General features: G+C 34.8%; 1 protein-coding gene across 1 annotated transcript in view; it reads left to right on the plus strand.

Moving 5' to 3' along the window:
- px (plexus) overlaps window positions 1-22,331 on the plus strand; it is a 207,535-nt gene that overhangs the window by 83,819 nt on the left and 101,385 nt on the right. Inside the window, exons 5-8 of the mRNA XM_068768780.1 lie at window positions 3,475-3,698; window positions 4,373-4,533; window positions 6,541-6,712; window positions 14,758-14,895. Of these exons, the coding sequence (XP_068624881.1) occupies window positions 3,475-3,698; window positions 4,373-4,533; window positions 6,541-6,712; window positions 14,758-14,895 (695 nt within the window). The remainder of the gene's footprint in view (window positions 1-3,474; window positions 3,699-4,372; window positions 4,534-6,540; window positions 6,713-14,757; window positions 14,896-22,331) is intronic.

The raw sequence follows: 22,331 nt of genomic DNA on the forward strand, positions 1-22,331 counted from the left end.
GTATGAACCACGTTTTTCATGCTATACACTGTTCTATTAGTACAGTGGTCAAAGTTATAGTCCAAGAGACAGTGCAATTGAAAATTTATGTATATTAAAGTCGTCATTTTTTTATAATTATACAGGTTAGATAGATTTAACCACGTGACCTTATGTGAAAAGCTTAATATAGCTCCTTTGGACAAAATCAACGGCAGAATCTTTTGATTAGTTGGCCCGGCACATTGTCCTAAACCTGAAGGAATTTAACGGTCTGTAGCGCTTGGGCAGCGACTTGAAATAATGTACCAATTAATGTATAATTTAGTTAAACTTCAAATTGTATTGTTTATTTATATATATATACATTTTAAGTGCATGTGTATATAGAAAAATTGTAAATACTGATAAAACGCAGTCGTGACTCGCAGCTGGGAGAAGAAAGATCCGTAGCAAACAGCGGCAATCCCTCTCCCAACTGTCTGCGCTCAGTAAAAGCGAAAGTTGTAAAAAAACACTAACGAAACAAATTAGAATTAATTGAAGAAAATAGGTGCAAAAGCTATAAAGAGTTAAAAGAATAGTTTGTTTATTAGAAAAAAGATTTAAGGTTGTTAACCCCATTTTAGAATCATTCTAGTGTATAGTACTCACTCTGAAATATATATATATATATATATAATATTTTTTATTTTCTCATGGATTGCGATAGGATATATAACTACAGGCAGTACAATCTAGGTGAATAGATAGTAAAAAATAGTTTATCTAATTTTGGAAATTCTTCTTCTTACTATATTATTATTAAATATTTAATGGAAACAGGCGTTACCTTGCGGAAGTCCATCCTAAGTAAGAAAAGGACCAATATTTAGCCACTTCCGCACATGCAGTGGTAGTCGTGCAACAAAGTGCACCGCCCGCCAGCCCGCTGATAAATGCGTATGCGGCAAACAATGCGAATCACACAACCGTCACCGCCAAATCACTCAACACGTGTTTCACCCCTTCACGGGGCATCCTCAGGAGTTATGTTACAACGATTAGTGCCAAACACAGAGTCAAGTCAGACTCTGTGCGGAAGTGGCTAAATATTAGTCCTTTTCTTACATATAATATGTATGTGCATTACGTTATTATTTCTGCAATCATTGATTTTTAGATAACTACAACATATAGCGATACACTCACAACTTTAAAAGCCTTTACAACTATAAAAAATCATCCTGTATACTGTTGTATTAGCGCAGTGGTCGGCAAAGTTCAGACCAATAACCAGAACAAATGAAAGTTTATTTAAGTTATTTCTACTACTTAAGTTGTTATATACATGATTGTAATGTATTTCTCTGCTATTGTACGGTTCATACTAGGCTTATTGATAAATTATATACAGTGGTACATCGACATACGAGTTTTTCGAGATACGAGCCGACGAGTAAGTGATTTTTTGCTTTGAGTTACGAGCGAAATTCGAGATACGAGTTCGGTTCGGTAGTAATACGCAGTCGCGCCATCACGATCTGTTAGCAGCGTGCTTCCGCTGTGATAAGTTGTGTTATGAAGAATTGGAACCCGGTGTTTCAGTAGAGGAGGAGATTGTATCTCGGGGGAAATCCATGGGTCTAGAGGTGGAAGAGAGAGACGTGAACGAGCTCATCGAGGAGCACACCCAGGAACTGACGACTGAGGAGATACAAGAGTTACAGTCACAGCAGCATACTGAGGTTATGCAAGAAATTGGTTTCGAGGAGTCAGAGGAGGAGGTTATTTCTACAAGTGAGATAAAGGAGACCTTAGGAATGTGGGAGAGAGTTTCACAGTTCGTGGAAAAAATACACCCAGAAAAAGTTGCAACTGGTCGTGCATCTGACCTTTTTAATGACACTTGCCTAACTCATTTGCGGAACATTCTGAGAGGGAGGAAGAAACAAACCTCCTTGGACATGTTTTTTTCAAAATGACTTGATATTTAATTTATTTCTTTACATTCTCTTTTTTGTTTTTGTGCAATAAATATTTGATATTTATAAATATGTTTTTATTATTCAAAACCACGTAACAAAAATAACTGGGGTGACATTTTGGAGGTTGGAACGGATTAATGGTAGTTCAATTGTTTTGTATGGGGAAATTTGTTTCGAGATACGAGTAATTCAAGATACGAGCAAGGTTGCGGAACGAAACTCGTATGTCGAGGTACCACTGTATTGTGTCTTAAAGCACGTTTGGTTTCCGACCATGTGAGTGTAAAAATTCAAATTTAAAATATGTGTATGAAAATATACTTTTAAATTGGTAATTATTTTAAACATTATAAAAAAATTATTGAAGTCAGTCCGTAAAGGGAAGTAGAAGAAAGAAATACATGTTTATACAAATCTTAATTAGTCTTGTTCGAACTGGATGTCTGGTTAGAACTAGTTGGTGACAAGTGGATCGCGTATCGCCGATATAAGTAAATATATTTATGTACGTAACAAATATTTACTAATACTGATTACAGTGGATAATGTTATTGTGAGCTCTCTTAAAAAACGTTGTATACCTTTATATATATATATATATGTATATGTATATATATATTTATATATATATATATATATATTTATATTTATATATATATATATTTATATATATATATATATTTATATATATATATATATATATTTATATATATTTATATATATATATATATTTATATATATATTTATATTTATATATATATATATATTTATATTTATATATATATATATATATATATATATATATATACCTTTTAGAGGTTAAAGTGTGTTTTTTTTTAATTTCATATTAGCGTATAGACAGATTTCACTTGACTGGGTTTTCCCCGGTCGCTAGTAAAATGAAGGCTATATTTCTATATAGTAATTATGGGAGATTAATGATGGGCCGATACAGTCATCTCCTGAAGGATGGAAATGGCAGAACGGAGAGATGTAGTCAATCCGTCTGTTCTGAATAATCACGTGTGCGTCTCGTCAGACGCGCCCTGCACCGTCTCATAGCTCACTCAGTCCGTGACTAGCGTTTCCGCGCCTATAATGATTTTTACAAATTAAAGGTTTCGTTGAACCTAACACTCGGGGATTCGGAATCCAGGAGCAATTGATGTTAATAAATGAGCTTCGATACAATAAATATTTGAAGGGTACTTGACTCGGCCGCTGGGGCCAGGAAAGCTCTCGATTAGCGACGAGCAGGCAGTGTGGGTAACGCCTTCCATTAGGTGGAAAGTAAAAAGTCGCGAAAAGTAATTGGCATCGCAAATCGCAGAAAGTAGCTGGCATGATGATGATGATGATGAAATCAGTATTAAACAATGATTATTTACGGATTCACGTTGTTATCATATCGATATCATGTATATGGGCTAGCGACTGAGTTCTCCTCTTTGTTATTTTTCCGTGGAAGACCAAACCGGTCTTGCAGCTTTGTGTTTGTCGGTTAAAATGATTTTGAAATATTTCACAGGCGCAGATATGTCGTTTCAAGGCGAGTACGCGGCGCAAGTGTTGGGTCTGGGCGCCGAGACCGGGACCAACCGGGACGAGCCCAGCAACCCGGGCACGCCGGGCGCTACGGCCGCGCCCCGTGCTGCCGAACCACCACCCCCCGCGCCCGTCACAGCCACCACCCCCGCCACCACGCCGAGACCAAAGGACGTCGACACGAATCATAACGCCAAGTTTAATAATGTGAGCGCTACCTACAATTTCTCATACGTAAACCCAGAAAAACTTAATCTTCTGCCACCGGGAAAGTTATACTTTAGCTCCGAGACCCTCACCTGAACTATCTTGGAAATTAATTTCTTGTCCACAGTAAGAAAAATGGATCCTGGATTTTTTAGTTTATACAGTTCTTATGCTCCAGCTCAAGGAATCTCCCTTGAACTCCAGATATTTTGTATATTATTTACTTTTCTCAGAATAATAATAAGATATCTTGGACATTTTTATTAGGCGAAAGGTTAGATGACATATATGTCTTTTACTTTACTACCTTTCATAAAAGTGAATTTATAAATTTCGTTCTCTATTCATCCAAGCAGTAGAACCAACTGTATCCACTATCATACTGGAATCATAAAAATATTAATTTTAATTTTCAGTTTTTGCTATCGGAATTAAGTTTATTATATCGCTAGAATATTCAGACTCTAAACATCTTTGCAACAACTAAACTGGAGGGCTCCATAAATCCTCCACTCGTTTGATCATTACATTTCGCTTATGAGGAAGAATGAAGTAGACAGGCGCTAGAAGAGTACCACGTTTAGTATAGCGATTCGAGGTTACTCGACATGGTCAAACGGCGGCACATCCTGGTGCAATTGTCGGACTTTCATCACGATGTAACCGTGTTGCAGACTTCCGCACCGCAGCGATATACGAGCGGCACGGGCGCAGTGGGTGCGACGGGCGAGGAGGAAGGTGTTTTGGATCTCCGGGCACGGGATCCATCCGTCATCTCCGTCGGATCCCAACACTCTGGGGCCTCCGAGCCCGCTGGCTACCTCGATGCGGTCAGGTAAGCAAAGTTATTCTTGAACGGTGAGTATAAATTCCAAAAGCTGAATTTCTGCAAAAGTGATGGAAAACTTTCGGTTTCACTTATGTAAAGAAAGTTGATCCTTGGACTGGAGGTTCCCAGACTTTTTTTACCCATAGATCACTTTCAAAATTTAGCTAACTTCTTAGCTGGTACAGCTATATTTCTACCATATTGTCAAAACTTGTTTAAATATGTCTGTTCAATTATCATTGCATAAGCAATGCTGCTATTTTAAGTTCAGTCATGGCAACGTTATTTTTAGTTGTGTTCAGGTTTATTAATCTGGCAACCCTCCCCTTCTTCGCCTGTCATAAATTAAAACAATAAACTGCAGTTTGTTAGTATATACACGTTTGTTTTACTTTTAGAAGATAGGTCGTTGAGTAAAACTTCGTCGAACTAATATAAGAAACACTGCATTCAATATTGCTAGTCAATTGTCGCTAATCGATTTGGTTTTTGATTCTCTTTTGGCATGTTCCTACGCTTCTTTGTTCTTTGCTTCTCTTTAGCTTCTTTATTTAACCGATATATCTATACATTTTGCGTAGTACAACTAGTGGGTGAGTGAACCCGTACATATCTGCGTGTGGTAGGTACTGTGCGAGCGAGACAGCATTAGGGATTAATGTTTTACGTACTATTAGTTGATTGGGCGATACCCATATAATTAACAATGTCAAGATTAGATGTTATTGAAAATTTGCATTGTAAGAGTTCCAATCACAAATTAACACTTTTCAAACATTGAACACAAGTCGTATTTTGTTCTTATAAACACCTGAAAGTGTTGGGGACGGCAGCGATACGTACTGAATATGGAATATGAAAGTTTTATAAGTCCCAACGCTGAGCTTCTTAAAATATTATCTGTCTACATTGAAATAAGTCAAGCCTGTATTATAGTTTTTCATTAACGAAAGCAGATAGGTTTTAAACACATACAGAGACGTGCTTTTGTTAATTTCTTTTCAAGTTGCCGTCTACCGTTCATTGTATATAATCGTACGTTCAAATACAAGCACTCGTGTAAAATTTACATTATTAAATAGTTTCCATTTAAAAGTGAACAAGTGGGATGAATTCTCATAGAAATATCTCTTGTGATTTATTACATATGTCAGTATTCCATGCAAAAAGTATAAAAGATTAATTTATTAGCGCGATCCAAAGTAATAGATTGATAGAAGCCTTCGGTGGTAAACTCTATAGTTATAGCCTATTTATTCTTCCTTCAAAGGTTGTAGTTTACCAACTGAACTATTTCACGTAGATAATACATGTATGTGTTAGAAGGCTTACGAATGAACAGGGAGCCATCGCTCAATGTTTCGCTAAGCACGGCCCGGGTGGCTTAAATATCACCCTTTGTACGTCCATGCCAGAAATCCTCTTTAAACCGCATTCCACAACTGCCTGGAGATACTGTAGCTTTGTCCTAAGCCTGTGCTCGAAACATTATATTTGAAACTCGAGTAAAGTGACATATAGTGTTAATGCATGTTTTATTAATGTAAAAATAAAGATGTGTTCAAATTGAATGCTAATAAATACTTGTCGATAATTGAATCTAATATGCTATTTTATGATTAATTATAATAAAGCCTTTTTAAATGTTTGATGTTGTACAATTTATTTTATAAGATATGTTTAATATACAATATCTCTTTAATTGTGACAACCGAGCGTGTTGTTCAAAAGACACAAGGGTGACAATTTCGAAAGACCAGCCTTTAATGTAGCTATTATGAAGTTCCGTTGTGTAAATACTGTTATGGGCTAAAATTTGAAGGCTAAACCCTTTTTAATCATATATGATTTTGTTTCATATGAAATTTGATTCCGTACTAGTTTTTTTTAGCATATAACTTTTTGCCATATACAATTTTCCATCGTGTACGACTCTTTGTCGTGTACGACTTTTTGTCGTGTGCGACTTTGTCATGTACGTCATGTCTAAGCGATATGCCGCGCTCGTTCCAGGTCGACGGTGTCCGTGTACTCGGGCAACTCAAACTCGAGCTCGGACCGCGACATCCTGGACCTGTCGATGCCGGACAAGAACTCGATGACGGAGGTGTGCTACGTGTGCGGCGACGAGTACAAGCGCGGCACGCTCTGCAACCTCAACACCAAGGAGCCTAAGGACAAATTGGTAATTATTGCTTTATATGTGACAGGAGCCATACGAACTAGACCAGTGGTCCTCAAACTTTTTTTTCATATGGTCCACAAAACACGTTTTAGTCATCAAACAAATTAATATTAACAATTTAATATATATTTTTATAGTACTTACAAATTAAATTAGTACATTCTACGTTTTAAAATTATTTTGATATTTCTTGAGTTCATAAACAAAGAATAGGGATAACGAATTATTCAATGTATATTCAAAAGTAATTGAATCTACTTCATTTATTGTACTGGTTGATTTATTAAGCGCAAAATTTGAAATACTGACAAAATAGAAACACCTTATAGGGCAACCGTAAATTGTCTTGTAAATAATATTTGAAATATTCCACATTGTCGCAAGGAAGCAAGCTGCGACGCCAAAACGCAAGAGATTTGGACATTTTATATTATTAGCTGTGCTCTTTAATGAACAAGCATTTTATTAATTAAAATATATTTTTCTTATTTCACACGACGTCGTTTCTATTCGGTTAGACGAAGATATGTCGCGGTCACGATTTTGTGTTTACACGTACACAATGTTGCGACGTTAGACGCCAGCACAAAGCAAACGCGATATATTACATCTGCAATCAAACTGCAATTACTTGTGTTTAACACACGTTTGTAATAGTTCACGAGATATCGCGTGATCTAAATATAAATAGTATGTTTGAACAACAAATAATCTCGTTATCGCTAACATTTATTTGTTTTAACTTAAATATATTTACGTAATAAATGTAGATATGTATTATCTTTCGTTATTCTATTCCAATTTGGTTTATTTATAGTGCGCAATTAAATTCTGAGTAGAGAGAATAACGCTAGGTTGTTTTACCTTACTTGTTCTGCTGCTAAAATGGCATTTGCAGATTCCACAGGTGCGAGGGGGCAGGGCACTGAGAGAGCTTAACCTAACACACTATTTAAGGTAGCAAAGCTCGAACGAAGGCTCTCTAGGAAGCCTAATCAAGAGCCTCTGTTTACTACTATTTCATGAGAGATCGTCGAGCGCGTAGTTCGCTTTGGTGGACGCGCCATAAAGTGATTATTGCCTCAAGGATCCTCGCAAAAGAATCTCGACTTTGGCTGTCATTCATATTCTGATTCAAGGGCGCCTGAAAAGGCCGAACTTCGACTTGGTCGACAGCTGTTACCTTTCGTTATTACCACTGGTCTAATTTAATAGAAACACTAACACAGTGTTATAAAAGCGAACATATCTGATATCTCACAATAAAGTCAATAGCGTTTTTTATCTGTAATTCGGATTTATCTCAATTAAAACAAAGTTCGATTATTATTGTGGTCTTGAAAAGATGAACAAGTATTGAATGTGAGTCTAAATAACATACAACTGTCCCGTTGTTTCAATTGCGAATGGTTGCTTTATCAAGTACAGCTGATATTTTTATTTGAACACAGTGTTGATTAGCAGTGGTAGTTTAATTTTTCTGACCCGGCTTACTCTATCGCGCAAATCTCCGCAGTAATTTTTGCGGTTTTATTTTTGTCATGGCCTCTTTTTTGAGGTTTCATCCGTATCGTGGATGCACAAGAGCTTTTCTTTTATTATGATAATTTTTTATTAGACTTCTTTCATTCACCAATAAATCTCTTCCATTCATTCCTCTATTATCCATCACATTTTCTTGCATCCCTTTCACAAAGTTTTCTTCCATACATTGCCTCGTTTCTATCGCCATCACTCCAGAATACTACGATTTACAATTTCAACCTATTTATATTATTATTATAAATTCCTTAATAACTATATCACAATTTTTATTACTTTCTTTTACACTTTCAATTTTACTTTTCCTTCTTTTACTTCTTACCCTACTTATTTGTTTCTTTTTATAGTCTTTTCTGTAGTGATCACCTTCCCACATCTCCAGGAAGATCTGGCGACTTCCTTCTTGATTTACCTCATCTATTCTTTCTGCTAACCTAAATTGGCATTCCATTTTCCTCGTTCCAAAGACGTAACAGCTGATGATCATGCGCACCACGGTCTGTGTTCGCGGATTTGGGGGGAAGGGTCAGGCGCCGAGTGTGCTTAGTCTAACATCCCTTAGGTAGCGAAGCTAGAGAACATCAGCTGAGGCAAATGACATCTCATAAGCAATATATACCCTGATAAAACATAACCTACGACAGTTTTTAACGGGATTTAATATTTTTGTTGTAAATTAAATATCTCTTCACTCTTACGTTAGTATGACGTTATCGTTTCGCTGTAACATGTGGAAGTGGCCCCCGCCTTTGGTCGATTTAAAGAGATTACGTAAACAAAGAGACGTTTAAACGCGGCAGTTTATGTACAGCGTAATGAGGGTTGACCCGGTCACCCGAGATACGGGGCTGATTGACGGTCGCCCGTGCAACTCTGCACTCGGCTTCGCCTGATTGACTTGCGTGTAAAATGAAGGCGTGGGTATCGCTAAAAGGGGGCGCTGTTTTATATTTATATCGCTGCCCCGCCCCCTTCCAACCAAGCCCTCCCAAGACCCAAGATACAGGCGACTTCCAAGTAGTCCTATAAGAAATCTATCTCTTATCTATGCATGGTATGATGATAAGGTAAAACTAGATGTAATGTTGTTATTCACAAATAAACTTTAGTAACTGTGATATATATGCGCCTACATGTTTATTTATATATATGTCATTATGAACTCATTGAAAGTTCACTTCTTATGAAGAACGCATATATGAAGACGCAGAAATTGTCTTCGAAAAGTAAAAATCATATCTCTTTGCATATAAAGAAAACTTTATAATTTACTTACTTACTCCGCTGGCTCAGTGACCCGAAGTGGGTCTTGGCCTTCGAAGCGAGAGACTTCCACTTTCCTTTATCTTGCGCCATCGTCTGCCATTGGTTGACATTCAATTCGCACAAGTCTGCCTCAACGCGATCGATCCAGCGATACCTGGGTCTACCCACTGGTCTTTGACCCCTCTAATTTACTCTGTCAAATTTGTAGCCCTAATAAAATTGTCTCGTATGTACACTTGACGTTAGTAAAAAAAGGTTTTAAACTAAACAATGCCGTTGCATCAAATTCTCAACTGCATCGGGAAATTTAATTCATAAATATTTTACCGATCGCAATTCTATTATTAATTACATTTGATATTAAACCTTATCTACGGGCGTAAAGGTTAACATTTGTTTGTAGATACGCCCGCGAAGTACTCGTAGTGGAATATTTATCTCCGCCCCGATAACCCCCCGCCCTACGATACGCGGTTCCTTTGCGACTGATTTTCAGAGCAGATGTACACAACCTGCGGCCTGCTGGACTTGACCATCTTATTTATATCTTATTTACTTCTAAAAGGAAAAATATCACCCACGTAGCTCGAAGAATTGCTCGTCTGAAGTGGCTGGGGGGGGGGGGGTGATATATATCGCTCGTTGAGTCGATAGTCGTTGCGTCAGAAAGGTTCTCTAGTAGCGACCACGAGCCGGTAGACGTAGGGTGGGGAGGTCCCTCCACTAAATCACTGGATGCGGGTAGTGCAGAACCAGTTGTCCTGGCGATCAATGGAAGAGGCATAGCCTTGTACTGGGCGTCTATCAGCTGAAATAAAGAGAGGGATATCAATCGCACAACTTGTCATGATACCGCTCTTCGAGAGATTCTATGTCAAATGTTTCAAAAGGAGCAATTAATTTCACAAGAGGAGCAATTTCTTTGGGTCAAATATAGAGTTCACACAGGTTTAACTATTTAGCCTTAACATAAAAATTATGTATGTTACATAGAGCGAATTAAGAATTTTAGTAACACCAAAGTGTGGCATGACGCAAATAAGGTTGGAAAACACTGGACTTTATGAATCTTTTAACTTTCATCGGTGATCACCTATAGTGGGTTCTTTAATTTAATAAAAATATTTTTTTAATTATTAATGCGGTATAATAAAAACGGTTAACCAACTACTTTACGGAAAATGTAAAAATGTTCTATTATACGGATTTAATCCGTTTATATATATAGATATTAAATTTGGTTAGTATCAATACTAAAATTAATGAAGTCATACCCTAGATTTTTATTGCCTTTAAAACGATCACTGATAACAGTTTGTAATTACTATAAAAATGGCTTACTGCTAATAACTCGGACACCTTTGTCTGTACTTTAAATAACGTCTGACTTTAATGTGGTATTAGAAAATCCCAGCACTTTCTTATACTTTCACTACTTTGGTCATGTTCAATACAAGCATTTGTGGCCTTTGCGAAAAAAGGTTTAGTACCACTGGTCTGTAATATGCGATGGAAGTAAATCGGCAAGTAAAACTAAAAGTAACCTTTCGGTTTAGTATAAATTTGAACTGCAGAAAATTGACATGAACATTGGTTCGTCGAAAACAGATACAGGCTGAAGAAATTATAGATAGAATACAAAATAAAAAAATTACATTTTCGCCAAGAGTCATCTTAAAACTTTAAATAGTAAATATATTTGTACACTAATAGAGATAAAAAAATGAAAAACGTTCTTAATGTGAATTCAATAATAAATTTTAAATCGTGAATATATATTTTAATAAATACTTGAGGTCAATTATGACCAGAGGACGACACGGACCACACTGACCGTGAGGTAGACTGAGTAGACAGAAGATGGATCGAACTCAAAAACAGTTGTACAAGGGATGCCATTGTTGAAACCACAAAATGCTGGCCGTTAAACTCGGCGCCAGATACACTAATGGGCACAACATGTACTACGTTGTTACGATTACGATATAGCCTCTATTGCTATTAACACGTTGACTGCCACGCCAGTCATCTATGACTGACAACGACTTTTTTATTTAGGACGCGTCAGTCAGTGACTGACACAACTTTTCGTTCAGGTCTCGACAGTCACCAGTAACAGACAGTTCTCTAATATTTATCCAACAATTAAATTCATTCTTTATCAATGCTAGATTTTGCTGTCAATGTACTTGAACATGTTCTACTTTTATTCGATTATATTAAAACATGGTAAATTGAAAAAACTGTTGCCCCTCATATGTTTCATAAAATGTCAATTTTTTTTTGCGAATGTACCGTTCGATCGAGTAAATTCTATATCGGTAGTATTGTACTTCACATTGATATACCACGATAACAGGCCGCGCGGCTTGACGGGGAAGTCGTTTTAAAACTGCGTGGTATTCAACGTGTTAAATAAGAGAAAGAAGACGAAAAGATCTTCTGATGATAGAAACTATAAAGTAATTATTTACGGTAGTTTAAGAACATATGTTCATTGCTATGAAATTCCATATGAGTATATGGGTGATGATCCGTTTATAGATAACCGGGGGGGCGAAAGTCAGAGGGCGTCAGCGCGAGAGCGGACGTGACGTGCGGACCTTACACAATAACAACGTTGTATATATTGACGCTATTGAATACACGCGTCTGTTTGTATGTTTTTTGAGAGCTTTCAGGCTTTTACACATATTTATAATCACTCTGTAAAATAAAAGGAAAGGCATTGATAGCAATAAATGTGTTTCTATAGAGCAGGCCCGCCTAGCATTTCAAAAATGTTATTTATTTTATCTGATTTTTTCTCATCAACATATTGTTATAAAATTAATTAAAGTAGATAATGATACATGCGTAACAGAAAACATTAAATTAATAATTACCACCGATCAAACCTTAGTGATGTACGATTAGAAATATGCCAAACATTGCCAAATTTCTCATTAAAATTTTCTGATATATTTGTTTTTTTCGTTCTAATCTTGTGTATATTTATTTTGCACTAAAATTTGTTATATCCTTATTGTAATGTTTATTAAAAAGATTTTAGTAAACTAATAATAAGTGGTACATTATGTGCGGTTCACCAAAAAAATGTTTAAATTTAAATTGGTGCGCTCATTAAAGAGGTTGCTCATCCCCGCTGTAAAGGATTGTTACAAATACCATAGAGCATTACTGAAATTTAATAATGGAGAGATCGTTTGCAAAATCAATGGTATATATATATAATCAATGGCTTAAGATCTATGTGTTTCAAGTATAGATATATATGGTCAAAAACTTGAATGATGAAAGAAAGACTTCTTAAACAGTAATCACGAGGTAGACTTGGCTTGCATAGGTCCTTCTATAGGTGGATTGATGTCATAGTCTTGGTAGCATGAAGTAGTTGGATATGGGCATCCGATCCGACCAGACCGATCATCAGAACGATCACAATATTGGCTGACACCATGATGTTGATATTTGTATACAAATTGTATTCAATTTGTATACAAATATAACAAAATAAAACAAAATACTCTATATATAGCAAAATAACATACATAGTGACTAAAAAAAAGAAACAATTTTATATTCAGGTACAAGAGACGGTCTTGTCGCTTGAGGTGATTTCTTTCTGATAACAATTAAAAGACACTACGTTAAGATATCCACTATAGGGCGATTGTTGCTAGTTCCATGAAAAATCTTTCCCCTATTCAACTTACTGGACCTTCTCAAGAAAAATCTACTCCAGAATCTTTTGATGAGTTGGCCCGGCACATTGTCCTAAATCTCGAGGCATTTAACCTCATGTAGCGCTTGGACAGCGATTTGAAATACCAACTAATATATAATTGAGTATAACTTCCAAATTGTATTGTTAATGTGTATAAATTTTAGCTGTATTTGCCCATATGAGAAAATTGGCTAAGAAAAATTTTAAAAAATTATAAAAAGCTGTCGTGCCTCGCAGCTGGGAGAAGAAAGATCCGTATCAAATAGCGGCATCCCTCTCCCAACTGTCTGCGTTTAGTTAAAGCGAATAATAAATATTGTAAAAAAAACATTAGCGATACAAATTAGAATTAATAAAAAAAAAAAAGTGTTTGTGGTTTAGAAAAAGAGCGAACGCGACCGCGTTGCAGCACAGTGCGAGGGCAATAAATTGAATATCTCAGGGCGGAGGCTATCGCGGCGGTCGGGGTATCGTGGAAAACATTCGACCTTGCGACCGGGGTATCGGAACGCCCGTGACTAACTCGCAGTCGGACTTTGGTCGCACCACTTAGCTCGATACAGCCTTTTCGCGGTTTTTCCTTTTTTTTATTAACTATACAGGGTGATTGGTTAAAGTTCTTCAAGCTTAAAAGAAGTATATTTTCAGTTCATTTGTCAGCAATAAAAACCTTTACAAGCTTTTACACCTATTTCCTATCACACTTTATAAAGTGATCACTTTAAAGTATGTTACATTATTTCATTATCTTTATTGCAATGTTATAGGCCAGTAATTTTTGACAGTAAAAAGTATGTAGGAACATATAGTAAACAAAAACAATTAATTTTGATAAGTACTAATCAGAATTATGAAAAATATTTTTTTTTACTGTATTATCATTATGTTAGTTATATACATGTTTGCTCTGAAATATTTAATAGATATTTAATGGAATCAGGCGTTACTTTGCAGATGTCCATCCTAAGTAAAAATGCTCTGAAATATGTTAACTGCAAAAGGTCAATTGCTTTTGGCAGTACAAAATCTGCAGGAATGACTTAATTTTAACATTAAGTAATTTTGAAAATGGTTTATCTCACTTTGTTATCATTACGTTATATCTGAAATTATTTCTGTATTGTTTACCACCCTTATAAGGAAATGCAGCTTAATTTGATACTCTCTGCATTTGAAAAAATAGGTTCTAATGTAATTACGCCATGAGGTAAATATAAAAAACTTCTCTTTAATTCTAGAGCTCATTGTACTTATGTATTTATCTTATTTTTATTAATAATAAAAGATTTGAAATCGAAAATATGGTTGTTAATATTGAATGATTCCGGAGCATAGGATTTCCAATCAGAAGGTGACAGATCTTGTTTTTGAAGTTTTTACAGTCTGTCGTCCTCGCTGTTGGTCTGTGCTGACGGCATTTTGTGTTATATGTTTTTAATAATAAATGAAGAAGAGATGATATGTCATGTAAAGATGTCGTTTGTGATTATGTGGTGTCGCTTGTCCGCAGAACAAACAGCCTTACTTCCCTATCTTCGGCGAGCAACACCCCAGGCCACCGCGTTCACGCCCGAAGGATGCGCAGGGCACCGTGCGAGCCTGCGCCGCCTGCCACCACCACCTGCTGCAGCAGTGGAACACCTACCAGGTACCAACAGACATGCATGTGACAATCTTCTCTAATCTTCTCCATGTTGTCCCCTGGGGAAGACCTCACAGAGAATTAAATCTTTTATAACATAAGACTACTAATTAAAAAGGCATTTACACGCATTTTTAAATCGTTTTGTTAACATTATAATCAGTAAGATACAACCGGCTCCGAATACTCATTTGATAAGACCGGACAGAAATTCAATAGTTGCTTTTAACCACTTAAGCTAAAAGGACATACGTGCCACGTCGAGATATTTTTGTCTCAAAATAATGAGTAAAGTGTACACCATGTAAAGAGACATTTTTCGCAAAAATGAGAATAAAATGTTGCACACCTCGCTGACAATGAGACTGTTTGTATCTATAGTTAAAATTAAATTCAACAAAGTAACTAACAAAGTGATAGTAGTGCCCACATTATTGAAACAAAAGAAATTCTGTAACAAACTATTGCCATCTGTCACAATAATTCAATTGCTTTGAAAACAACAAGAGTTTAATTCTAATTTAATTCAAAAAATGTTTATTCAAGTACAAACTTCATGCGCTTTGGTATCTTCGAGTATTTTAATTATAAGTAGTAAGCTACCACCGGCTCTGAACTCTTTCTGTTAAGAGATGGCCAGAAACTCAACAGTTGCCCTTTTTAAATAACATTTTTTTAATTTTTCATGCGCATATTTTAATATTAACTCTCACATGAGTCAACTAACCAATTTGGACACATTGATCAAACTAAAAACTGTTGTAAGCTATAGTAAGTTAATAATATACTTTTACCTTAGATTTAAAAATAAGAAACGGAGGGTTTAAGATATTTTTGGGTCTAAGATTATTATATATGCATACATGCAGACCTGTGAAGGATTTGTCAATTCTTTGAAAAAGATATTTTGTTTTAAGTTTATTTCTATTTATTGTATTTATCATATCTGTCGTTATTTTTCATATAAGATTTCATATAATGACGCATAAGTAATACGTTATAAATATGTTTTATTTTTGTATTATATTTTTACATTAAAGTTGCATTCTTTAACTACAGCGCTGCTCGTGGAGCAAACACCTTTAAGGGTTTAAGTGGATAAGAGACACTGACAAGTTTATACATTATATAATTAACAAAAATAAATGGAAAATAATAAATGTAAAAAGTAATGTTCTGGAAGTGAAAGCGAAGTAAGGTGAAGGCAGAAAGGAAACTAAAGTATGGAATGGAATGGAATGTGATTAGTAAAAGAAAGTTGTGTAGAAGATGAAGTGAAAGATGAGGATGAAAATAAAAAAGTCAGTGAAAAAATTATTAAAAACATAATGTCCGTCATATCTAAGGCAGCAGAAACAAGAGGATCCCAATAACTATTGGAGAGTTTTTAACTAAATTACTTTATATGATGCTTATTTAAATGTTTTGATATTTACCTTGGCCAATTTGTTTACTAAATAAACATGCTTTAGCATATCGTCTGTGATTTCGCTATTATATATCATTAATTATAAAATAAGAAAAATAGTTTAGCTACAAATTTTAATTTCAATATGTCTAGAGTTAAATTATGATCAATCATCAGTTGACAAAAAAAATATCAATCAATAGCAATTTATATGGTTTTTCAAAATTATACTTCAGTTGTAAGGTTTCATTTGAAACGGTGTGCTGTATTTGCATGTATTTTCATATATCTTATGTTACATATATAATTTGTAAGTTTTTGTTTGTTTCATCAGTCTCTTTTAGCGTACGTCCTTTCAATTTCCAGTTTAAAAGACACTTATCTTTTTTGCATCTTTAATTATAGTTTAGTTTTTAATTATTTTCAATTTTGTCTTTATTTTTTTCCATTACACTTCTCACTTTGTTGAGTAGCTTTTCAGTTAATGTATGTGTTTAAAAATAGATTCCGCTTATTTTTACATATTGATGTTTTATGTCACCACATCTGTTTGGGTTTTTCTCGAGTGACAGCAATGTAATAATAAGTGTTATGTCACGATGCGTTTGCGCAACCAATATATCTTCCAAAGAAACTTGTCTCTGTCGAGATGTGAATTCCTGAGTAACTAAACTGACCTACTCCAACTGACTGTTTGGAAATATTTGCGAACGGAATTATCGATGGTCCTCTAAAATCTCATAAGCGGCCTGTCATAATGGAAAATGTATAATAGAATTATAAATTTGGTAATACTGGAGTGTTAATATAAAAAAAAATATCCAATCACGCCGAGCTTCTTTTGCCTGTTCGGGTGGACTTCACGTCAACATGAGATAACTCATTGTATGACAAAAACAGAAAATTTAAATTTCGAAATTTAATTAAATTTCGAATTAAATTTCGAATTAAATTTTCGAATTTAAATAATAAGAATAACAAGCTTAGAGTACTAAGGATAAATGTGATGTTTTCAATGATTTCCACGTGAATAAAGTGATCTGTTTAGATCTGTATAACACTTAACACTACGGCATACGACATCAAATATACATAAATATACATAAGCTTGTTGGTAAATTATATATTGTGTCTTGAAGCACGTTTGATTTCCGACCATGTAAGTGTAAAAATTCAAATTTAAATTATGTTTATTAAAATAGGCACTTACTTTTAAATTGGTAATTATATATTTTGGCAAAAAGTACGTATTGGTGATAGACGTTATACGACGGAACCTAGTCAAGGTCATTATCGTGAAAAAAAGGGAAGGAAGCGCATTCGCAACCAAAAAAAAAATTATTTGAGTATGTCACTGCTTTTTATATTGTCTTTAAGTATACTATTAATATTAAGACTAATTCGTTTATTATATTTCATCACTTATATTTGTGGTATATATATAAAAAATTACAATAAAAGACTTCTCCATAGTTTTAATATTCCATTTAATTTTACAAAAAATAAAACGGCCTATATGAAATATATAAACTATAAATTTATTTATAAAAATATGAGCAGCAAAGGTCTCCGGAGTTTTCCGGGATACAGTCTTATATATTTGACACATATGCGTTAATTATATAGGATTGCCACTGCTCACATACAAGTTACCTGAAGGCAGCAGCGTCCTATGTGTAACATAATACTACACTGCGATCGCCAACTTGCTTATGGTATATCCTGCCGTAGATATCTTAGAAGATTGTCTACCTCTCCCGAATTTTAGATAGGCTAAGATGAGACATAGTCTATGAAAGGTTAAAAAATACTGTATTTATATACGTCCACTACAATATATAGGACTCCACCAAAAATTAAAAAAAATATTCGTATTAAACGTTTATTTTTCGATTTTATTTATTAACGTGCTTTAAGAAACTATCTTCTGTCATATCATCACATTAGTTTCTCATGTGCATCGTACATTTTGGTAGTTAAACTGTATCTATATACGCCCAAGACATAGGCCTCCACCAAAAATTAAAAAAAAATAGTCGTATTAAACGTTTATTTTTCGATTTTATTTATTAACGTGCTTTAAGAAACTATCTTCTGTCATATCATCACATTAGTTTCTCATGTGCATCGTACATTTTGGTAGTTAAACTGTATCTATATACGCCCAAGACATAGGCCTCCACCAAAAATTAAAAAAAAATAGTCGTATTAAATTTTATTTTTTGATTTTTTTTATTAATGTGCTTTAAGAAACTATCTTCTGTCATATCATCACATTAGTTTCTCATGTGCATCGTACATTTTGGTAGTTAAACTGTATCTATATACGCCCAAGACATAGGCCTCCACTAAAAATTAAAAAAAATAGTCGTATTAAATTTTATTTTTCGATTTTTTTTATTAACGTGCTTTAAGAAACTATCTTCTGTCATATCATCACATTAGTTTCTCATGTGCATCGTACATTTTGGTAGTTAAACTGTATCTATATACGCCCAAGACATAGGCCTCCACTAAAAATTAAAAAAAATAGTCGTATTAAATTTTATTTTTCGATTTTTTTTATTAACGTGCTTTAAGAAACTATCTTCTGTCATATCATCACATCAGTATCTCATGTGTACCGTACATTTTGATAGTTAAATTATAAAATTACTCAATTTACGTTAAACGTGCTAATTTTAATATCTCGCGTTTGGTAAGTACGCAGCGGAGTTAGTCATTGTAAAGGAATAACCAGTACACGCCTGACGAATGAGATATAATCTATTAAATACATTGTAATATTATCTGTGAAAATACAATTTCAGAATTTACTATTTGTTTGCGAAAAACACAACGTACACAATTTTATTAAAAAGTATGTTTGTTTAAACTAAATAGGATAGTTTTTTAGATTTTTTTAATTGTAATTTTTTAACATACAAATAAATGAAGTTCTAACTAAAGAGTGAAGGACTATTATAGTTATATTACAACATAGGTAAAGCTTTAACTGTTGTAGTAATGTGAACGCGCCTTAATTTTTAAAAATGGCGTCAAATGTCACTGTGATATGACATTTATGATGTAGTTATATAGAGAATTAGTTGTCAATTAGCGATTGAGTGTGTGTATATATATATATGTACATAAATATGTATGTGTATATATATATATATATATATATAATATTAAAAGTGATTCGTTTAAAAATTTTATCGAGTTTATTATGGACTCTTCCCAAATTATTTTTATTTTTTATTCTATTTATCATTATTCTTTTGACATATGATCAATGTCAATGATTCAAAGTGGGAGGTAAATAGGAAGAAATAGAGAAGCAGTAAATGTAGACAGGGAACTCAATTTTATTGTCATTCGGACAGAAATATCGCCGATTTTTTTATATACAAAACCAAAAACATATCCAATAATGGAAATGATGCAATATAAATAATGATTACGTGATTTAATAATGATGCAATGTTTACAAGAAATTCGCTTAATATTGCAAAAATTGTTCGTTTTGTTAAAATTAACGTGTCGTCTTTTCATGTATGTTTATAATGGAAGTTTTTTTTTAAAGATAATATCTATTTTAATAAAATATCTGAACAGATTCATTATGTAATTTTTTTCTGTCATGGACGTTTAATACACGTTGCAGTATACGACACTTAGATGGTAATTTATTATTTAGTTGTAATAATGCTCAGGGCCGCAAATCTTGTTAAAATTATTCAAAGAAATCAATATTCTTAATGTGATCCCACAATATATTTACGATAATATTATATACGTTTACAATAAAAAATAGGGACGATAATAATGTATTTACAAGACACCTCGACAAATTAGCTGTACCAAAGTTTCGACTGCAAAAAGTATCTAATTCATTGAGTAAATATTGGACTACCATTTGTAAAACAAAACAAATATTACAAGTAAATTGAAGGAAATGACTTATTATTCAAAAAGCGAATATTTAAATGACAAGAATCCTTGGTATAGTATTCGACTTTCCAAAAATGGTTACGATCATTAGTGAGAAGTACGACGCTGAGAGTTGTAGTAAACAAAATAAATTCTAGATTAATGTCCTATTTAGTGTTAAAAGTATTAAGTAAAACTCATTTAGTAAACCCGGCAAAATGATTTCATTGATGTGGAATTAAAAAAAAAACTTTTCATCATATCAGACGATTGACGTCCATTGCAAGACAGGCTTCCTTCAAAGAGCGACACGATGACTGTGTAAAACGACTTCCCACGACATCAAAGATGTCGTTGACCCACCTAGTGGCAGACCTACCCACGCCGCGTAGTAAGTTTAAAGTAACACCATATTAAACACCGTCCGTTACGCAAACGTCGTCAGCCTTCCGACGCCGCCGCCGCAAACAGCGGGGGCGATCCGAGGTAGGATCAGTATCCTTCCTTTGATTGATTGCCGAGTGGTCCACGCTGCCCTCCACACTTAACTCCTCACTCAGTACACTTCAGCAACACTGACCAGACATGCGCGGTAGCCGCGAGTTCTGCTGGACAACTGGGTCGCGCTGGGTTTGTGTCCTCGAGGGCTGGCTGGGTGAGCCCCGCTGCTACTGTCTCGCGACTTCCGATGAAGCTGTAAAACCCGCAAAGCTAACAGCACAAACTTCACACAAGACAATAAACAATAGACCATATTAAAAGGACAATGTCAAGTTAGGTATGGTTGCTCGATCAAGTAAAGTTCCTAAAGGAGATACCGGATTCCTTCATACAGAGCTGATAGCGACCACTGCACATAAACTTGTCCTTACTGGTGCAGAGTATCTTGTATTTACCCAGAAGATTACTATATACGTTATGAAGTAAAAAAGGTGTAGGAAGATAATTTGCAAAATCTAGAGGAACGTTGCTAATTTGACCCGTTTTAGATAAGAACGATGGCGGGACAGAAGCCGTTGTTTTATTTTTATGATCTTGCTTAAGGAGCTATCGCGGTCAAGGGTCTCGCGCCCGGGCCGGGGATCAACTCGGCCGATAACACCGCATCTCTGATCCCTGCCCGTGCGCAGCGCGCGACTCTCGTCTCTACCGATCGTAAACAAATACAGTTTTCCACTAGCCGACGGTTACAACATACCGGTTTTGTATTTCGCTACGTACAACAACTTGGTTTATGTTTTATTAGTGCAGTGTGTTCATGTTGCCTTTGACTTTGATGGTGTTTAAGTTTGTCGGGCCGCGTGTTGGACCGGATTCGGATCAGGTACATGTTATTGGGTCACATGTGTTTCATGAATTGTTTTGTAGGCGTGGCAAAGGTCAGACGATACGAGGAAAATGCGTGCTGACGTACAATTATATCTGTGTGCAAATTGCAGATTTTTTTCTGTATTTATTTATTCTTATTATAATCGATTCTTCACTGCTTTATATTGTTAAAGTAATATAAATATATGTTCACTCGTGTATGTCAAGCGAATACCAGAAAAACCCAATTTAATAAAAGAATACAATAGTGATCTCGAAAGTACAATACGGGGTGCGATTGACGAGACGCACACGAGATTTTCGAAAACGAACGAGTAGAAGTCTGTATATTCATTCATCCTGTCATTCAGATGTCAAATTATACTTTATACATGTAGATTTATCAACGGCGGAATTTATATCGATTATCTATCTATGTAATCGATTTTCAAATCGATGTGTTACGTATTTCTGGAATTGTATTTTAATAGTCATCATGTACGATTGACATAATTTTTTGCAAATCTCTCTATTAGTGGCATTTTTAGATATTATTTCGAATTGCGTCAATTTATTACATGTTAAATTATTTTTATAATTAAAGCTACTTACTTGTTATCTGGTCATATATGTATAATATGTCGGTAAAACAGGATCTTTAGTGTTTTTAAATATTTAATGGAATCAGGCGTTACCTTGCGGAAGTCCATCCTAAGTAAGAAAAGGACCAATATTTAGTCACTTCCGCACATGCAGTGGTAGTCGTGCAACAAGGTGCACCGCCCGCCAGCCCGCTGATAAATGCGTATGC

Source organism: Battus philenor, unplaced genomic scaffold, assembly GCF_028537555.1.
Source record: "Battus philenor isolate CCGP_79_NKW_IND1 unplaced genomic scaffold, ilBatPhil1.0.hap1 SCAF_27, whole genome shotgun sequence".
Classification (NCBI taxonomy): Eukaryota; Metazoa; Arthropoda; class Insecta; order Lepidoptera; family Papilionidae; genus Battus; species Battus philenor.